This window comes from Salvelinus alpinus, chromosome 28 (assembly GCF_045679555.1).
Source record: "Salvelinus alpinus chromosome 28, SLU_Salpinus.1, whole genome shotgun sequence".
Lineage (NCBI taxonomy): Eukaryota > Metazoa > Chordata > Actinopteri > Salmoniformes > Salmonidae > Salvelinus > Salvelinus alpinus.
This window is the reverse complement of record NC_092113.1, coordinates 22,773,141-22,792,503: the sequence shown is the minus strand read 5'-3', so window position 1 is coordinate 22,792,503 and position 19,363 is coordinate 22,773,141. Positions and strand designations below refer to the sequence as shown.

General features: G+C 40.2%; 1 protein-coding gene across 3 annotated transcripts in view; it reads right to left on the bottom strand.

Moving 5' to 3' along the window:
- LOC139557429 (6-phosphofructo-2-kinase/fructose-2,6-bisphosphatase 2-like) overlaps positions 1-19,363 on the bottom strand; it is a 36,046-nt gene that overhangs the window by 14,460 nt on the left and 2,223 nt on the right. The window contains exons 3-13 of one of the 3 annotated variants that reach the window (XM_071372221.1): positions 17,806-17,931; positions 16,656-16,752; positions 16,019-16,085; positions 15,811-15,885; positions 15,645-15,701; positions 15,403-15,527; positions 13,554-13,589; positions 2,552-2,759; positions 1,775-1,921; positions 1,569-1,673; positions 1,357-1,486 (exon numbers count right to left, since the gene is read on the bottom strand). In XM_071372221.1, coding sequence (XP_071228322.1) covers positions 1,357-1,486; positions 1,569-1,673; positions 1,775-1,921; positions 2,552-2,759; positions 13,554-13,589; positions 15,403-15,527; positions 15,645-15,701; positions 15,811-15,885; positions 16,019-16,085; positions 16,656-16,752; positions 17,806-17,931 — 1,173 coding nt within the window. The remainder of the gene's footprint in view (positions 1-1,356; positions 1,487-1,568; positions 1,674-1,774; positions 1,922-2,551; positions 2,760-13,553; positions 13,590-15,402; positions 15,528-15,644; positions 15,702-15,810; positions 15,886-16,018; positions 16,086-16,655; positions 16,753-17,805; positions 17,932-19,363) is intronic. The other 2 variants (XM_071372223.1, XM_071372222.1) reach the window with 2 other exon arrangements.

The following is a 19,363-nucleotide window of genomic DNA, read 5'->3' as shown; positions in this document are numbered from 1 at the left end:
CACAGACCTGTAACTTCTTCTAAGAGGCTCCTCTGTCCTCCATTCGTTACCTGTATTAATGGCACCTGTTTGAACTTGTTATCAGTATAAAAGACACCTGTCCACAACCTCAAACAGTCACACTCCAAACTCCACTATGGCCAAGACCAAAGAGCTGTCAAAGGACACCAGAAACAAAATTGTAGACCTGCACCAGGCTGGGAAGACTGACTCTGCAATAGTTAAGCAGCTTGGTTTTGAAGAAATCAACTGTGGGAGCAATTATTAGGAAATGGAAGACATACAAGACCACTAATAATCTCCCTCGATCTGGGGCTCCACGCAAGATCTCACCCCGTGGGGTCAAAATGATCACAAGAACGGTGAGCAGAAATCCCAGAACCACATGGGGGGACCTAGTGAATGACCTGCAGAGAGCTGGGACCAAAGTAACAAAGCCTACCATCAGTAACACACTACGCCGCCAGGGACTCAAATCCTGCAGTGCCAGACGTGTCCCCCTGCTTAAGCCAGTACATGTCCAGGCCCGTCTGAAGTTTGCTAGAGAGCATTTGGATGATCCAGAAGAAGATTGGGAGAATGTCATATGGTCAGATGAAACCAAAATATAACTTTTTGGTAAAAACTCAACTCGTCGTGTTTGGAGGACAAAGAATGCTGAGTTGCATCCAAAGAACACCATACCTACTGTGAAGCATGGGGGTGGAAACATCATGCTTTGGGGCTGTTTTTCTGCAAAGGGACCAGGACGACTGATCCGTGTAAAGGACAGAATGAATGGGGCCATGTATCGTGAGATTTTGAGTGAAAACCTCCTTCCATCAGCAAGGGCATTGAAGATGAAACGTGGTTGGGTCTTTCAGCATGACAATGAGCCCAAACATTTCAAGGTCCTGGAGTGGCCTAGCCAGTCTCTAGATCTCAACCCCATAGAAAATCTTTGGAGGGAGTTGAAAGTCCGTGTTGCCCAGCAACAGCCCCAAAACATCACTGCTCTAGAGGAGATCTGCATGGAGGAATGGGCCAAAATACCAGCAACAGTGTGTGAAAACCTTGTGAAGACTTATTGAAAACGTTTGAAATCTGTCATTGCCAACAAAGGGTATATAACAAAGTATTGAGATAAACTTTTGTTATTGACCAAATACTTATTTTCCACCATAATTTGCAAATAAATTCATAAAAAATCCTAATGTGATTTTCTGGATTTCTTTTTCTCATTTTGTCTGTCATAGTTGAAGTGTACCTATGATGAAAATTACAGGCCTCTCATCTTTTTAAGTGGGAGAACTTGCACAATTGGTGGCTGACTAAATACTTTTTTGCCCCACTGTAAATGAGATTGTGTGTTTGTACCTGCACTCTTATCCAGGAAGTAAGCGAGCAGGCATCGCATGACAGCCTGGTGGCAGATGACCAGCACGTTGCCTTGTCTCTCCAGTTCCATGATGACCGGCTCTAACCTCTGCACTAGGTCCTGGTAGGACTATGGAGAGGAGAGGGACAAACTGAGCTCAATGACTCAGATGAATAGGCCAGATAGATCTCTGTAGAGAAGGAAGAATTACCTCTCCCCCTGGGTAGCGGTAGTGGTACTTGTCCTGGTCTCTCAAGGAAAACTCCTCAGGGTAGGTTTTCTCGATTATATCATAGGTCATCTCCTCACACACACCCTGACACACAGAAATATGTCATTTTAAAAGACAATCATGATTTAACAATGTAACCACGACCATGTTTTGTCTAGGGGTCATTAGTGCACTGTGGTACTGACTGCATCGATCTCGTTGAGTATCTTCCACTGCTCGTAGGGCACCCCAAGCTCCTCAGCAGTCTGGATGGTCCGTCTCAGCTGGCTGGTCCACACCTTTAGGTCTGACAGACCATGCTCCTCCACAAAACCCTTTAGCGCTCCAGCAAACTGAGGATTAGAATAGGCATAGTAGGTTTAAAAGTGTACGTAAGCGGGAGATGTCATATAGTGATTAAGTGATTTAAGAACACCTTCCTAATACTGAGTTACACCCCCTTTTGCCCTCAGAACAGCCTCAATTTGTCAGGGCATGGACTCGACAAGGAGTTCCACAGGGATGCAGGTCCATGATGACTCCAATGCTTCCCACAGTTGTGTCAAGTTGGCTGGTGGACCATTCTTGATACACACGGGAAACTGAAATCCAGCAGCGTTGCAGTTCTTGTCACAAACCGGTGCGCCTGGCACCTACTACCACACCCCGTTCAAAGCCACTTCAATATTTTGTCTTGCCCATTTACCCTCAATGGCACACATACGCAATCCATGTCTCAATTGCCTCAAGGCTTAAAAATCCTTATTTAACCTGCCTCCTCCCCTTCATCTACACAGATCGAAGTGGATTTAGCAGGTGACATCAATAAGGAATCATGGCTTTCACCTAGTCAGTCTGTCATGGAAAGAGCAGGTGTTTCTAATGTTTTGTACACTCAGTGTACATAGAATACTGAGCAACATAGCAAGAGCAAGCACAATTTGACTCTACTTGTATTGATGTACTTAGAGAAGTCGGGGTACCTTTTTCCCTTGAACAGACAGCATTGCGTCGCCCCCGATGCGTCCCTCCACGTTGTGGTCGCTCTCTCCGTGCCGACACAGGTAGATAGAGTGAGAGTGCACGTGGATGTTCATGAGGTAGTACACGATCTTGCTCTGGATGTAGTCCTGCACCCTGTTGACCAGGAAGCTCCGGCCCACATTGATGACCTGGATGAAGGACAGGTCCCTAGGGGTCAGAGGTTAGACTGGAGGTCAAGATGTGTGATCTGATAGCATCTTTACCCCATGAAGACTGATCATGAAGATATACTCATCAGTAAAATGAATTCTCAATAGTTGGGAGAAATGAATGAAATCGAGACATACGAACATTCAATAAAATTATACTGAACATGTTTCATGAGCTGAAATGAAAGATCACAGACATTTTCCATACCGCACAAAAAGCTTATTTCTCTCAAAATGTGCACACATTTGTTTACATCCATGTTAGTGAGTATTTCTTCTTTGCCAAGATAATCCACCACCTGACAGGTGTGGCATATCAAGAAGTTGATTAAACAGCATGATCATTGTCTATTGATCATTGTCTATTGATCATTGATTGTCTTATTTCACTGTAGAGCCTCTAGCCCTGCTCAATATACCTTATCCAACCCTTTAGTTCCACCTCCCACACATGCGATGACATCACCTGGTTTAAATGATGTTTCTAGAGACAATATCTCTCTCATCATCACTCAATGCCTAGGTTTACCTCCACTGTATCCACATACTACCATATCTTTGTCTGTACATTATGCCTTGAATCCATTCTATCGCGCCCAAAAACCTGCTCCTTTTACTCTCTGTTCCGGACCTACTAGACGACCAGTTCTTATAGCCTTTAGCCGTACTACTCCTCCTCTGTTGATGTAGAGGTTAATCCAGGCCCTGCAGTGCCTAGCTTCTCTCCTCTTCCCCAGGTGCTCTCATTTGTTGACTTCTGTCACCGTAAAAGCCTTGGTTTCATGCATGTTAACATTAGAAGCCTCCTCCCTAAGTTTGTTTTATTCACTGCTTTAGCACACTCTGCCAACCCGGATGTCCTAGCCGTGTCTGAATCCTGGCTTAGGAAGACCACCAAAAACACTGACATTTCTATCCCTAACTATAACATATTCCGACAAGATAGAACTGCCAAAGGGGGCAGTGTTGCAATCTACTGCAGATATAGACTGCAGAGTTCTGTCATACTATCCAGGTCAGAGCCCAAACAATTCGAGCTTCTACTTTTAAAAATCCACCTTTCCAGAAACAAGTCTCTCACCGTTGCTGCTTGCTATAGACCACCCTCTGCCCCCAGCTTTGCTCTGGACACCATATGTGAACTGATTGCCCCCCATCTATCTTCAGAGTTCGTGCTGCTAGGTGACCTAAAGTGGGACATGCTTAACACCCCGGCCATCCTACAATCTAAGCTTGATGCCCTCAATCTCACAGAAATTATCAATGAACCTACCAGGTACAACCCCAAAGCTGTAAACACGGGCACCCTCATAGATATCATCCTAACCAACTTGCCCTCCAAATACACCTCTGCTGTTTTCAACCAAGATCTCAGCGATCACTGCCTCATTGCCTGCATCCGTAATGGGTCTGCGGTCAAACGACCACCCCTCATCACTGTCAAACGCTCCCTAAAACACTTCAGCGAGCAGGCCTTTCTAATCGACCTGGCCCGGGTATCCTGGAAGAATATTGACCTCATCCCGTCAGTAGAGGATGCCTGGTTATTCTTTAAAAGTGCCTTCCTCACCATCTTAAATAAGCATGCCCCATTCAAAAAAAATGAGAACCAGGAACAGATATAGCCCTTGGTTCTCTCCAAACCGGACTGCCCTTGACCAGCACAAAAACATCCTGTGGTGTTCTGCATTAGCATCGAATAGCCCCCGTGATACGCAACTTTTCAGGGAAGTTAGGAACCAATATACACAGGCAGTTAGGAAAGCTAAGGCTAGCTTTTTCAAGCAGAAATTTGCATGCTGTAGCACAAACTCAAAAGTTCTGGGACACTGTAAAGTCTATGGAGAATAAGAGCACCTCCTCCCAGCTGCCCACTGCACTGAGGCTAGGAAACACTGTCACCACCGATAAATCCACTATAATTGAGAATTTCAATAAGCATTTTTCTACGGCTGGCCATGCTTTCCACCTGGCTACCCCTACCCCGGTCAACACCCCTGCATCCCCCACAGCAACTCACCCAAGTCTCCCCCATTTCTACTTCACCCAAATCCAGATAGCTGATGTTCTGAAAGAGCTGCAAAATCTGGACGCCCTACAAATCAGCCGGGCTAGACAATCTGGACCCTTTCTTTCTAAAATGATCTGCTGAAATTGTTGCAATCCCTATTACTAGCCTGTTCAACCTCTCTTTCGTATCGTCTGAGATTCCCAAAGATTGTAAAGCAGCCGCGGTCATCCCTCTCTTCAAAGGGGGAGACACTCTAGACCCAAACTGCTACAGACCTATATCTATCCTACCCTGCCTTTCTAAGGTCTTCGAAAGCCATGTTAACAAACAGATCACCGACCATTCCGAATCCCACCGTACCTTCTCCACTGTGCAATCTGGTTTCAGAGCTGGTCATAGGTGCACCTCAGTCACGCTCAAGGTCCTAAAAGATATCATAACCGCCATCGATAAGAGACAATACTGTGCAGCCATATTCATCGACCTGGCCAAGGCTTTCGACTCTGTCAATCACCACATTCTTATCGGCAGACTCAAATGGTTTCTCAACTGATTGCCTCGCCTGGATCACCAACTACTTCTCTGATAGAGTTCAGTGTGTCAAATCGGAGGGCCTGTTGTCCGGACCTCTGGCAGTCTCTATGGGGGTGCCACAGGGTTCCATTCTCGGGCGACTCTCTTCTCTGTATACAGCAATGATGTTGCTCTTGCTGCTGGTGATTCTCTGATCCACCTCTACGCAGTAGATACCATTCTGTAGATCTCTGGCCCTTCTTTGGACACTGTGTTAACTTCTTATGGCTGCAGGGGCAGTATTGAGTAGCTTGGATGAAAAGGTGCCCAAAGTAAACGGCCTGCTCCTCAGTCCCAGTTACTAATATATGCATATTATTATTAATATTGGATAGAAAACACTCTGAAGTTTCTAAAACTGTTTGAATTATGTCTGTGAGTATAACAGAACTCATATGGCAGGCAAAAACCAGAGAAAAAATACAAACAAGAAGTGGAAATTCTGAGGCTGGTCGAGTTTCAACCAAGATCCCATTGAAATCACAGCGAGATATGAATGAGTATTCACTTCCTACGGCTTCCACTAGTCTGTAGAACTGATCACTCTACTGTGAAGGGGGGGCCGAAGGAGACAGGAATGAGTCACCACTGCCATGAGGTGAACATTCTTTCACCACGCGCCTTCACACAAGAGGCAGCTCCGTTCCATCGCTCATCTGAAGTCAATGTAATTCTCCGGTTGGAACGTTATTCAAGATTTATTTTAACAACATTCTAAAGATTGATTCAATACATCGTTTGACATGTTTCTACTGACTTATGGAACTTTTGGACATTTCATCACGTTTTAGTGAACGCGCTTTGTGACTTTGGAATTGTTTACCAAACGCGCTAACCAAAGTAGCTAATTGGACATAAATAACGGACATTATCGAACAAATCAAGCATTTATTGTGGACCTGGGATTCCTGGGAGTGCATTCTGATGAAGATCATCAAAGGTAAGGGAATATTTATCATGTAATTTCTGGTTTCTGTTGACTCCAACATGGCGGCTAATTTGACTCTTGTTCTGAGCTCCGTCTCAGATTATTGCATGGTTTGCTTTTTCCGTAAAGTTTTTGGGAAATCTGACACAGGGGTTGCATTAAGGAGAGGTATATCTATAATTCCATGTGTATAACTTGTATTATCATCTACATTTATGATGAGTATTTCTGTTGAAACGATCACTGGATGTTTTTGGAACTAGTGAATGTAACGCGCCAATGTAAACTCAGATTGTTTTATATAAATATGAACTTTATCAAACAAAACATGCATGTATTGTGTAACATGAAGTCCTATGAGTGTCATCTGATGAAGATCATCAAAGGTTAGTGATTCATTTTATCTCTATTTGTGCTTTTTGTGACTGCTATCTTTCGCTGGAAAAATGGCTGTGCTTATTGTGGTTTGGTGTGACCTAACATAATCGTTTGTAGTGCTTTCGCTGAAAAGCATATTTGAAATCGGACACTTTGGTGGGATTAACAACAAGATTACCTTTAAAATGGTATAAGAAACATGTATGTCTGAGGAATTTTAATTATGAGATTTCTGTTGTTTGAATTTGGCGCCCTGCACTTTCACTGGCTGTTGTCATATCATCCCGTTACCAGGATTGCAGCCATAAGAAGTTGACTAACCTCGAGACGAGCTTCAATGCCATACAACTCTCCTTCCGTGGCTTCCAACTGCTCTTAAATGCAAGTAAAACTAAATGCATGCTCTTCAATCGATCGCTGCCCGCACCTGCCCACCCGTCCTGCATCATAACTCTGGACGGTTCTGACTTATAACATGTGGACAACTACAAATACCTAGGTGTCTGGTTAGACTGTAAACTCTCCTTCCAGACTCACATTAAACATCTCTAATCCAAAATTAAATCTAGAATCGGCTTCCTATTTCGCAACAAAGCATCCTTCACTCATGCTGCCAAACATACCCTCGTAAAACTGACCATCCTACCGATCCTCGACTTCGGTGATGTCATTTACAAAATAGCCTCCAACCCTCTACTCAACAAATTAGATGCAGTCTATCACAGTGCCATCTGTTTTGTCACCAAAGCCCCATATACTACCCACCACTGCGACCCGTACGCTCTTGTTGGCTGGCCCTCGCTTCATACTTGTTGCCAAACCCACTGGCTCCAGGTCATCTACAAGTCTTTGCTAGCTAAAGCCCCGCCTTATTTCAGCTCACTGGTCACCATAGCAGCACCCACCCGTAGCACGCGCTCCAGCAGGTATATCTCACTGGTCACCCCCAATGCCAATGACTGGAACGAACTGCAAAAATCACTGAAGCTGGAGACACATATCTCCCTCACTAGCTTTAAGCACCAGCTGTCAGAGCAGTTCACAGATCACTGCACCTGTACATAGCCCATCCAACTACCTCATCTCCATACTGTATTTATCTTGGTCCTTTGCACCCCAGTATCTCTACTTGCACATTCATCTTCTGCACATCTACAATTCCAGTGTTTAAATTGCTATATTGTAATTACTTCGCCACCATGGCCTATTTATTGCATTACCTCCCTTATCTTACCTCATTTGCACACAATGTATATAGACTTTTTTTCCTACTGTATTATTGACTGTATGTTTGTTTATTCCATGTGTAACTCTGTGTTGTTGTATGTGTCGAACTGCTTTGCTTTATCTTGGCCAGGTCGCAGTTGTAAATAAGAACTCGTTCTCAACTAGCCTACCTGGTTAAGGTGAACCCCCCCCCCCCAAAAAAAAAACAGGTGCACCTTGTACTGAGGACCAGTAGATAATGTATGAGGCTAACCATAAACCAGATTTTTTACATTATTCTTCTGACATGAAATTGTTCAGTGCAAATCCAACCCGTATTCTAGGTACATTACTGTCCATGAAAATAAGGAGCTGCCAATTTGTCGGCTAATAAAAATATCAAAAAGGAAAATAATGTGGTGTGGGGAGAGTTGTAATTCTACCTCATTTATTTGATGAGAATTATTTTAGAACACAGAGACGAATTCTGAAGGGCAATGGCACGGAGGAGGATTGCAGAGGTGTTGGTGGGTTGAGAGAGATTTGCATAACAATGTTTGCAAGTCAAAGCCACAATTTATTTTACCCAAAGTACCTATTGGTGTATTTTGCAGGAAGTGAGCTATCAACAATGTCATGACACCAGTATAATGAAGGAGCTATAAGCTACAATGAGAATCATAAAGTTAAGATACCATAATCCAATTCGTAGCATATTACATGGAAATTCATGCCTAGTGTATCATTTACAATGTTACATTGCATGTTACTGGCGATTCCCATCCTTTGGTGGGCAAATTTCACAATTTCATCTTTGATCACAGTTCTGAGGTTTAGGTTGCTCAATGTTCATGGCTACAGCACAAGCAAACATTGTTGTGCAAATCTCGATTCACCCACCATAAAGCTCTGCAATCCTCCTCCATACCCTTGACCTTGTGATTTTGTCTGTTGTTTTCTAGCAAAGTAAAATCATTTTGAATTGGAAAACCAGACACTGCGATGATTGGCTATCCTCCATATTTTTTGTTTGTGCGACCCCGTAACTAATGACAGGCATTACTATGCTTCATGAACAGAAGGTTTTAACAAACATGGTTGATGGTTTCAGCCATGGTATTCTCATTTTCCTTATGTTGTTTACCTAACAAGCATCAGGTGACTATTTTTCAGGAATACTCAGGTACTTCAATTTATTAGTTTGTTCTTGTATGACCAGAAGACCTATTTTGTTTACAAACTAACGAAGAAGATTGAAAGCTGTATTTATTTTATGTATACAGTAACTAAGATGCTGTTTTAAAGGGCATACAGGTCTGCTCTGACTTTACATGGTTATTGTTCCATTTAGTTATTAATACTTATTTCCAAAAAAAGATCTTAGGAACGTTTATATGTAAAACATTTTTTATTCAATTATTTTATGATCAGTTTTCATATGCACTTAAAATAGTAGGTACCCTTTTATTTAAATTATTATTTTGTATTTTATTTCTCAGAATAGTTCCTGATTACACTAAAGAGGGTTTTTAGTCTCTCTTACTACAAGAACCCTTGGTTTCCTTTCAGTTGGGTTGAATTTCAAAAGCCGGATAACATCTAGCTCAAAGTTTATGGAATAAGCCATTTTAACTTTAAGTTGACTTAAATGGTGCAGATCTCGGTTCCTTATCGTTTACGTTCACTGCTCTTACGTTTTTGACTCATCCTACTACAGTTTATACTTGTATATAATCTTTGTCTTTAGTTTCTCTTAATGCTAGGGGGTTACGAAACAATGTGAAGCGCAAGGCCTTGTTTTTATTTGCTAAACAATTTCAAACAGATTTTTGCTTTCTTCAAGAATCTCACTCAATTTCGGCTGATGCCAACTTCTGGAGGTCACGGTGGGGCAACGATATTTGGCTTTCCCATGGATCTGAACGCTCCGCTGGTGTCACTACAATAAAAAATACCTTTGGTGGTAATATTCTACACTCGGAATGTGACCCCTTTGGTCACTTTATTTGTCTTGTGATCAGTTACAATGACATTACGCTCATTACTGTAAACTTCTACGGGTACAACACCAAACATAAGAATGATGAATTGCTTGAATCTATCAAGAAACATATACTTCATTGGTTATCTAAATTTCCCAATTCGTTATTATTGATAGGAGGGGACTTTAACATTACTATAGATAATTCAACTGATAGATGGTAGACCAACCAGGTAGACCAGGTAGACCAACCAATCAGAATTTGGGTTTAATACTTTTTATGGAAAAGTTTGATCTTACTGATATATGGAGAGAGGTTGCCGGCTGACAGATCATTCACTTGGAGTAACAAAACAGGTTCCAGACAATCCAGAATAGATTTTTGGCTTATATCCAAATGTATTGATAGTATGTTACTACAAATATCTGTACTACTCCCCTCACAGACCATAGGGCCATTTACATTGATATCAAAATATTTACCCCTGATACTAACCTTGGCAGAGCATCCTACTGGAAGCTAAATAGCTCATTATTAAATAATGATATAGTTAAATTTGAGGTTAAAGATCTGCTCTCACACTTTTGGGAAAGGGCTTGTGAAGAAAAATCTTATTGCAAGAACTGGGAGCTCTTTAAATTTGAGGTGTCCAAATACCTTAGAAAATATGGTAGTAATCTTGCTAAGACCAGAAGATCTGAGGAGGAAAAGGTGATCATTAAGATAACTTCCCTTTCTCAGGAGGTCCCCAGCCGGCCTCTCGGGGGAGGAGAAGATGGAACTAATTGAGTTACAAAATAAACTGGATAATATATATAGATTAAAAGCAGAAGGAGCCTTTATTAGATCTAGGAAAAAATGGATTGAGGGAGAACAGAATTCATCCTATTTCTTTAGACTTGAGAAATTTCACTCTAAAAATAACACTATCCATAAATTAAACATTGATGGTGTTATTACAGATGACCAAAAATTAATCGCTAAATACTGTAGCAATTTTTACAGAAAATGGTATAGCTCTACGTACTGTCAGGAATCCACAGATATGTTTTTTAACTCACTGAATAATGTTCACTCTATCAGTGATATAGAATCTAAACAGTGTGATGAACCCATCAAAGTTGAAGAGATTAGAGTCTATCAAACATCTGAAGAACAATAAATCACCAGGTGTTGATGGAATTACATCAGAATTTTACAAATTATTTTCTGAACAAATAGCTCCCTTCCTATTTGAAGTCTTTTTAGAGAGTATTAAAAACAATGTTCTCCCTCCTACAATGAGTCAGGGGTTAATAACACTGAATCCTAAGCCTAAAAACGAAGTGCTGCTCATCGATAACTGGCGTCCAATTTGTCTTCTTAATAATGACTATAAGATATTAGCCTTACTACTTGCAAAAATAATTAAAGAAGTCCTGGATGCAATCATTGATTAAACACAGTCTGGCTTCATGAGGAACAGACATATTTCTAACAATGTCAGACTAGTATTAGACATACTTGACTACTCAGACCTAATAACTGAGGATAGCTTCATATTATTTTTAGATTTTTATAAGCATTTGACACAGTAGAGCATCAGTTTCTCTTCCACTCCCTTGAGAGACTTGGCTTTGGGGATTTTTTCTTTAAGGCTATTAAGACTCTCTATGCAAATGGTAACAGCTCTATCAAATTGAAATACGGAATCTCACCTACATTTGAGTTAAAGAGAGGAATTAGACAAGGTTGTCCTATCTCCCCGTAAGTGTTTTTATTAAATCACCCAACTTCTTGCAAATTCTTTAAAAAATAGTCCTGTACAAGGTATTTCCATAGCTGGTAAAGAAATTATTATAAGCCAGCTGGCTGATGATACTACACTTTTTCTGAAAGACGCTAACCAAATTCCCATATCGATCAATGTGATACAATCCTTTTCCAAAGCTTCTGGTCTATACCTTAACATTAATAAATGTGAACTCATAGCTGTCAAAGATTGTGTGACACCTTCATATTATGGTATTCCAGTAAAATAACTTACATATTTAGGCATAACCATTACAAAGGATCAGAAGTCTAGAGGCTTACTAAATTTTAACCCTCTTATTAAAAATACCCAGAAGAAGCTAAATCAATGGCTACAGAGGGACTTATATTTAAAAGGTAGAGTCCTAATAACCAAGGCTGAAGGTATCTTTAGACTAACATATGGCGCTCTATCTTTATATCTTCACAGTAAAATAAGCAAGGAGATAGAAAGTTGAAAAGCATCTGGTCTTCGGAGAAACCGTACCCATTACATTAGGAAAACTGTTGTAATGAACACTTATGAGAATGGTGGACTGAATTTTCTGGACTTTACTACTTTAAATAATACTTTTAAGATCAATTGGATAAAACAATTCCTAAGAAGACCCACTTCTATCTGGAATTTTATTCCTCATCATGTCTTCTCTCCTTTTGGTGGCCTTAACTTCATGTTGTTTTGCAGTTATAATATTGACAATTCCAGTGTAAGTTTCTGCTTTTCATCAGCAGGTTTTCTTGTCATGGTCCTTAATTTATAAACACAATTTTTCTCCACACAGATATTATATATGGAATAATCGGGATATATTGTATAAAAATACTTATTTGTTTTTAGAATATTGGTTCCGAAATAATATCCTATTGGTGAGCCAACTGATAAATGCAGAGGGTCTTTTACTCAGTTATAAGGAATTCTTATCACTTTACAAGGTCCCTGTAACACCTAAAGAGTTTGCAACTGTTTTAGACGCCATTCCCTCAGTTATTCAGGAACGTGTCAAGACCTGACCCTCAGAGCCTACCTTCTATTGACCCTGTTGACTCATCAGTAGGAAAGATTTGTTTATCTTTTGGTCCATTCAACAACAGAGCGATACGAACCTTGTTTCAGCAGGATGTTGTATCTATACCTTATGTCATGCCTTATTGGAATGGATTTATTGATAATATCGGTTGGGGAAAAGTTTGGATGTTGCCACACACATACCTACTTGTTAACAAAATTAAGGAAGTTTCCTTTAAAATTATTCATAAATATTATCCTCCCAACCACTATATGAAGAAGTTTAAGGAAAACATCACCTCAAATTGCTCCTTTTGTAATGACCACCCAGAAACAGTGTTGCATATTTTTTGGCATTGTATTCATGTAAGAAAACTGTGGCAAGACATCAGTAGATTTATAATTGAACACATTTATGAAGATTTTACACTATTGTGGAGAGATGTACTGCTTGGATTCTTTACATACAATAGAAAAAAGCTGAAACATTTTTATGTAATTCATTTCATTATTCTTTTGGACAAATTTCATATACACAAATGTAAATTTACTAACAAAAAAACACATTTTCTTACACTAAAAAAGAAATTGAACTGTATTTTGAGACAGTTAAATACTCTACTAACAAAAAAGCTGTTAGTATTGTAAGTGTAAGTATGTCACTTAAGGTCCTTGTGTAATTGTAATGTGATATTGTACCCCCTAGCTCGATTGTCCATTATATATCATCTATATATATACTTGTGTTCCCTTACGTACTTTCTGCATTGATTTGTTGTTAATAAAAAAAATTATAAAAGGTTTTAACAAACATTTGCTCATCACATGATTGGTTAGCGGCAGCCGCGTGAAATTTGTAAAAAGTAGAGCAGAGCTACTTTTTCTATCGCTCCGCTAGCAGGGTTCGTGCCACTCACCTTCCCATACTCCCCTGCGCATTTCTCCGTGTGCTCCTGTGGAAAATGAATGGGGGCGAAACTTTAACTGGCGAATTCGGAAGTGGTTGAAACCTTACGTAAGGCCTACGTCATGGAAAACAATATTTGGAGTGGTATGCAATTAGGTTTCAGGTCTTGCCACAGCACTATCACAGCAACTTTGAAGGTTTTGAATTATGCTCACTGTGCCCTGGATGAGAAGTTGCATTTTAACATCATTCAACAGAATCTGTAAAATGTGAAGCTTATTTTGAATTCCTTTAAAAGCAAAATGCATGATATTTTCCAATACTAAACACTCTGAAAACCATGTAATTACTACCTTGGAAGGAAATTATATAGAGCAAGTCAAAATGTACAAATATCTGAAAGTTTGGGTGGTTGAGAAGTTCAGCTTCACCACCCATGTAGAAAACCTTGTCAGGAAACTCAAGCTGTGTATTGGGTTTTATTTCACAAAGCTTGCTTTTCCTTTGTTGCCAGAAAATAGTTGATCCATTGTACTTTTATTTCTGTATTGGACTATGGTGATACTATTTATGTGAAAGCCTCAAGCTCTACACTGAAGGCTCTTGACTATCATGAAGCCCTTCGTTTTGTCACCAATCAGAAGCGTCTAACTCACCATTGTGATCTCTACAGTGCTGTTGGGTGGACAAGCATTTCGCTACACACGCAATAACATCTGCTAAACGCGTGTATGTGACCAATACAATTTGATTTGATCACTAGCAACACGTAGTCTCAAACACTGGTACATTCTTATTTATAAGGCCATTTTAGGAAAACTACCATTTTATCTACCCTCTTTTCTTGTTTGAAATGAAAACATACAAGCTCAGATCTCAATCTTCTTGTTTTATGCGAAGAGTCCCAAAAATGTGAACTGAGCCTGGAAAAAAGGTCCTTTCATTAGGCCCCTCCAAGTCAACCTAAAACTCCAGGGCCTGGTGTCCCAGGAAGAGTTCAAATGACAAATAGATTAACAGGTTGTTGAAACATGTCGTTTATAGTTGTCACTAATTTGCTCTGCCTTATGTAAGGAAGAGAGTTGTTTTACTTCTCATGCACGCACACACCACATCCACCCACTGTTTGTCTGCTGTTGTATTTTCTCTGTTGCCAGTGTCTTCTCTCTGTGTTGTCAGTTTTCATTCTATCACAGCCCCTGTCCCCACAGAAGACCTTTTGCCTCTTGCCAGGCATCATTGTAAATAAGAATGTTCTTAATTTACTTGCCTGGTTAAATAAAACATTGAAATTATAATAACATCGTATAGTCTCGAAATTAGAATTTTCCGGATCTGCGGGGGCAACAAGATCCTTTCTAATAGCGTGTTAGCAGGTGATTGAGGAAAAGTAGGAAGGTGAGAATGAACAAAAATACAAGCTTGAAAAAAGCAGGAAATACTAATTTGAGGCAGATTATATTTAGCAAAAAATACATCTTTGAAATATACCAAACCTCTCTCTTGACACAAAATAAAAAAGTCTGGTCAAGCTTGGATGGTAAAAATGTATGGTTGTTTGTGTATTGTTTCAGAAGGGATCTAAAATAAATACTATGGTGGAATAGCAATAATGACCAATGAACAAGAAACGGTTTCTGTCAGGAGAATCAGAACTGGAAATCAGACCAATGATATGATGAGTCAATGTGGCCACCAAGCAGGCCATAACAGAATAACAACCTTTGTCAACCTTGCGTGTTGTCTCCACCTACTGGACAAACTGGAACTCTTGAAAAAGGCTTTTAAATGCAAATGCATGACTGACAAAATGAACCAATTAACCATTTAAAAAGAGAGAACTCAGCAGAATGTCTTACCTGTCATTTTCATCTGGGTCTAATGGTTGGTACGTGACTTTATAACATTCTATTCTCTTCAGGAAGTCCTCCATCACACTCTCTCTGTGTCTCTCTGGGTAGTCTGGACTGGATACCTTCACATCCTGGGGAGGAGAGAGTGTGGTGCACAAGACTTAAAGTGTGGAAATACCTTGAAGATTATTAGAGAATGTTTTAACGAGAGGTAGTACTCATGTTTTTTAACATGCAAGTTAATTTACCATAACATTAGCAGCAATGACATCAGGGTCGTCGCACAATGACTCCACAAAAAACACCTGCAAAAGAGACCAATCTATGAAGACCCACTTCAACAAACCATTGACAATAACAATTGAAAATAGTTTCTATACCCAACCCTAGTAACATGCATGACATGAAACTGACCTTGTAAGCATGTTCCTTTGCAAAACTAAGGATTAATTCTCTCCTCTCTCGGGTGGTGTTTGTGGCATCAAAAACCTGAAATACATAAGACAGTAAACACGTAAATAAATCAATCACATGTCACTAAAATTAAGCTTGTCTTTCAGTTTTATATCACCATTTTATCTCCAATTACTCAAAACAGAAAGAGCAAAGAGTAGATCCTCACAGCGATCTGGCCCCCCTCCTCAGTCAGATAAGCTTTGACATCCCGCAGAGCTACCAGAGCACACCGCCTGTAGGAACACAGTGACCCACTTCAGTAATCCACATCAATAACAATTTAAATGAAAAATCTGTAACACTTCACTTAAAGCTAATAGATATTATGCACTATGTGGCTATAATGCATTGTAAGAGGACCCAATTACGCCTTAGTAACATTTATGTTCAATCTGTTAAAATGTACAGCATAGAAATACATAACATATTACAATCCCTATTATAATATATTATAGGGTTCATATAATGCTTATAACAAGTATTATAACTGTTGGTCTAGCAGCCAGCACTAAATACTAAAATGAGAGACTAGGAAAATGACAGGCTGCCAGGTGACTAACTATGCCAGGTGACTAACTATGCGCACTACTTAAAACGTAATTACATGAATTGTTTATATCTAGTCGGGGCCTTGTAAACCTCCGCAGGTTTTGTAAATACAGAAAACACCTGCCTGGGGCTGTGGAAAACATGGAGGGCATATTCTAGAAAAAAAGGGTTACTGCAATACTGTTTAACTCATCAAAACAACCTAATTCTTCTGCCACAGGTCCAAAAACACAGAGGGGAGGAGGAGCACTCACTTCCTGATTTCCATGGCCTCCTCGTTGTCATGTCTGAAGAAGTCATAGGATTTGTAGGCTTTTACAGCCTCTCGTCTGTAGACCCCCAGGTTGAACACTGCAACACAATACAGGACCATCATCATAAGCCTCAGGTGATGAAAGGCACGACATGTTCTTGTAAATCATGGGACATTCTACTGAACAGAGGAAGGAAGACAAACAGGTTCTGCAGCATGCAGTTCAATGACATCCTCCACTATAAATATTTCTACACAAAATAAATCCTTTGTTAGTGGTCTACACAAAGGAATTATTTTACACATCGTACAGAGCAGTGGTTCCCAAACTTATTTTTAACAGTGGCACACCTTGATGGGTTAAAAAAAAATCTTGCGGCACACTTAAAATGTCCCTATTAATGTATTTAGTGGTCATGACCTCCATCTCATCTGACGCACACTGCAAATGATCAATTTCCCGTAAAAAAATATATATTTATAGATTAATTAGGGTTTCTTTGAAGCATTTTCATAGTTCCTTACGCATGATTAATTTGTGTGTATCCCTTTAAGAGCATTAAAATATGTCTTTAGGTTTAAACGGTTTGGGAGAGAGACAAGCAGTTTTCTGCATTTTAAAGGTGCAACCATGGACATAAAGCTATGCTCTGTTTGTTTCTATGCTAGAGGCTGTGGTAAAATTAAGCCTAGTCCGACTTGCCTGTGCTTATGGTTCTCACAGGCGAAGTAAAATGATACAAATGACTTTGCTCATGATGCGCGCCCCTCAAACTATACAAATGTATAAGCCTGTAACAGCCTGAGCGTACAGGCCTTGAAAGAACGATACAGATGTACTATTTGAGTGACACTGGTGCCCCCAAGTCAAAAATCCAAGTTCATTCCACAGGTCACATTTCTAAGTGAGTGTTCGAAACTGGAAAGTTCCTCACGGCACACCGGTTGATAACGGCACACCGGTTGATAACGGCACACCGGTTGATAACGGCACACCGGTTGATAACCACTGGTATAGAGGATTATGATTGGATTGAATACAGTGACATGAAGAATGAGGAAGGTGTCGCTTCAATGCTTATCTTCCGGTTGGAAGGTTCTGGAACAAATTAAATACAGTATAGTACATACTGTGATGACTTTATACTAACCCTTGGTTGGCACTCCTATCCAGTTGAGGTAGCGGGTTAGCTTCTTGGACATGTAGGTTTTCCCTCTGGCAGGAAGACCAATCATGACAATCACAGTGGGGGAGTTGGTCATATAAGAGGCCCATGCTGTTCACAAAGACACATCACTCACAACCAAACAACTTACTTTGAAATACCAATAGAATTTAGGCCAAGGTATAAACAATGACAATAAGTCCATCTTTAAAAATGAAAGTCAAACAGTTTATCAATTTTCAGTTATTCCTGTTTTTTGTTGTTGTTTCCCCCTCCCCCCCACTCAGATGTTATCACTAGTAGCTGCTTAGCAACTGACTGTCCACAGACACCGTTACATCCTTGCCCAGAAATGTAAAAATATAGCCTGGTGTTATGAGGGTTATTGTCTCTCTTCTCTAGTATGTTACTGTAGATTCAAGAAAGCCCACCAACACCCATCCTCAGTCCATTGCAAACAAACCCTTGCTCTGCTTAACAAGGTCATGCATGACGGTCACATGTTACATTTCTAGAACCAGCAAGGCGGTTTAAAAATCTAGATGTTATCGAGCAGCCAATGAATATGTTTGTGTGAGTATGAAGTATGAGTCTCCAGATTGCGCAGAATGGACTGGAAAGTTAATGCCAGACTTATTTAACTGGGGATGACATTTTGTTATTGCCAAAACACACTCACTGGTGACTGCATACATCACATATAATATACAGGTAACTGCCAAAATAAAGAAAAACACTTGAGTAAATGAGGGATAAAGTGTATTGAAAGCAGGTGCTTCCACACATGCTTAGGGCCATGTATAAAAATGTCATTTGCCCATTATTTTGGCTACCATGGATAGAAGAGATTAGTGACTTTGAAAGAGGGTTCCCAAAGGAGCATAGGGGGTTTAAAAGGTGTGTGTTTATGTGTCCCAGTCACCAGATCTCAACCCAATTCAACACTTATGGGAGATTCTGGAGCGACACCTGAGACAGCGTTTTCCACCACCATAAATACACCAAATAATGGAATTTCTCATGGAAGAATGGTGTCTCATTTCTCCAATAGAGTTCCAGACACTTGCCGAATCTATTCCAATGCGCATTGATGCTGTGCTGGCGGCTCATGGTGGCCCAACTCACTATTAAGACACTGTTGGTGTTTCCTTTATTTTGGCAGTTAAGATATATCTATCGAGCACCTTTCACACGCTATAGAGGCAGGTAGGGAGACAAGATGCCTAGTGTCACGTTGCATCACAGGGGAGGGAGGGTAGTGACATACTATCGCACATGCACCTGCTTTCGCCTTTTGAAAGCCAGCGAGACAAAAAAATAGGACTGATTACTACTTTAAAAAGGGCACTTCGTGTTCATTTCTAAATGTCAAATTTGCACAGCAGCCCAAGACCAATTCAATGCGCTTAATCAACACAATTGCATTATGTCGTAACAAAAAAAGGTCTGAATGGTTATGCATTTAGAGGAAGACAGCTTACAATGAATAACCAAAGATCAGATTGATGCATCTGGCAATGAGTTAACATTTAACCTAATTGGG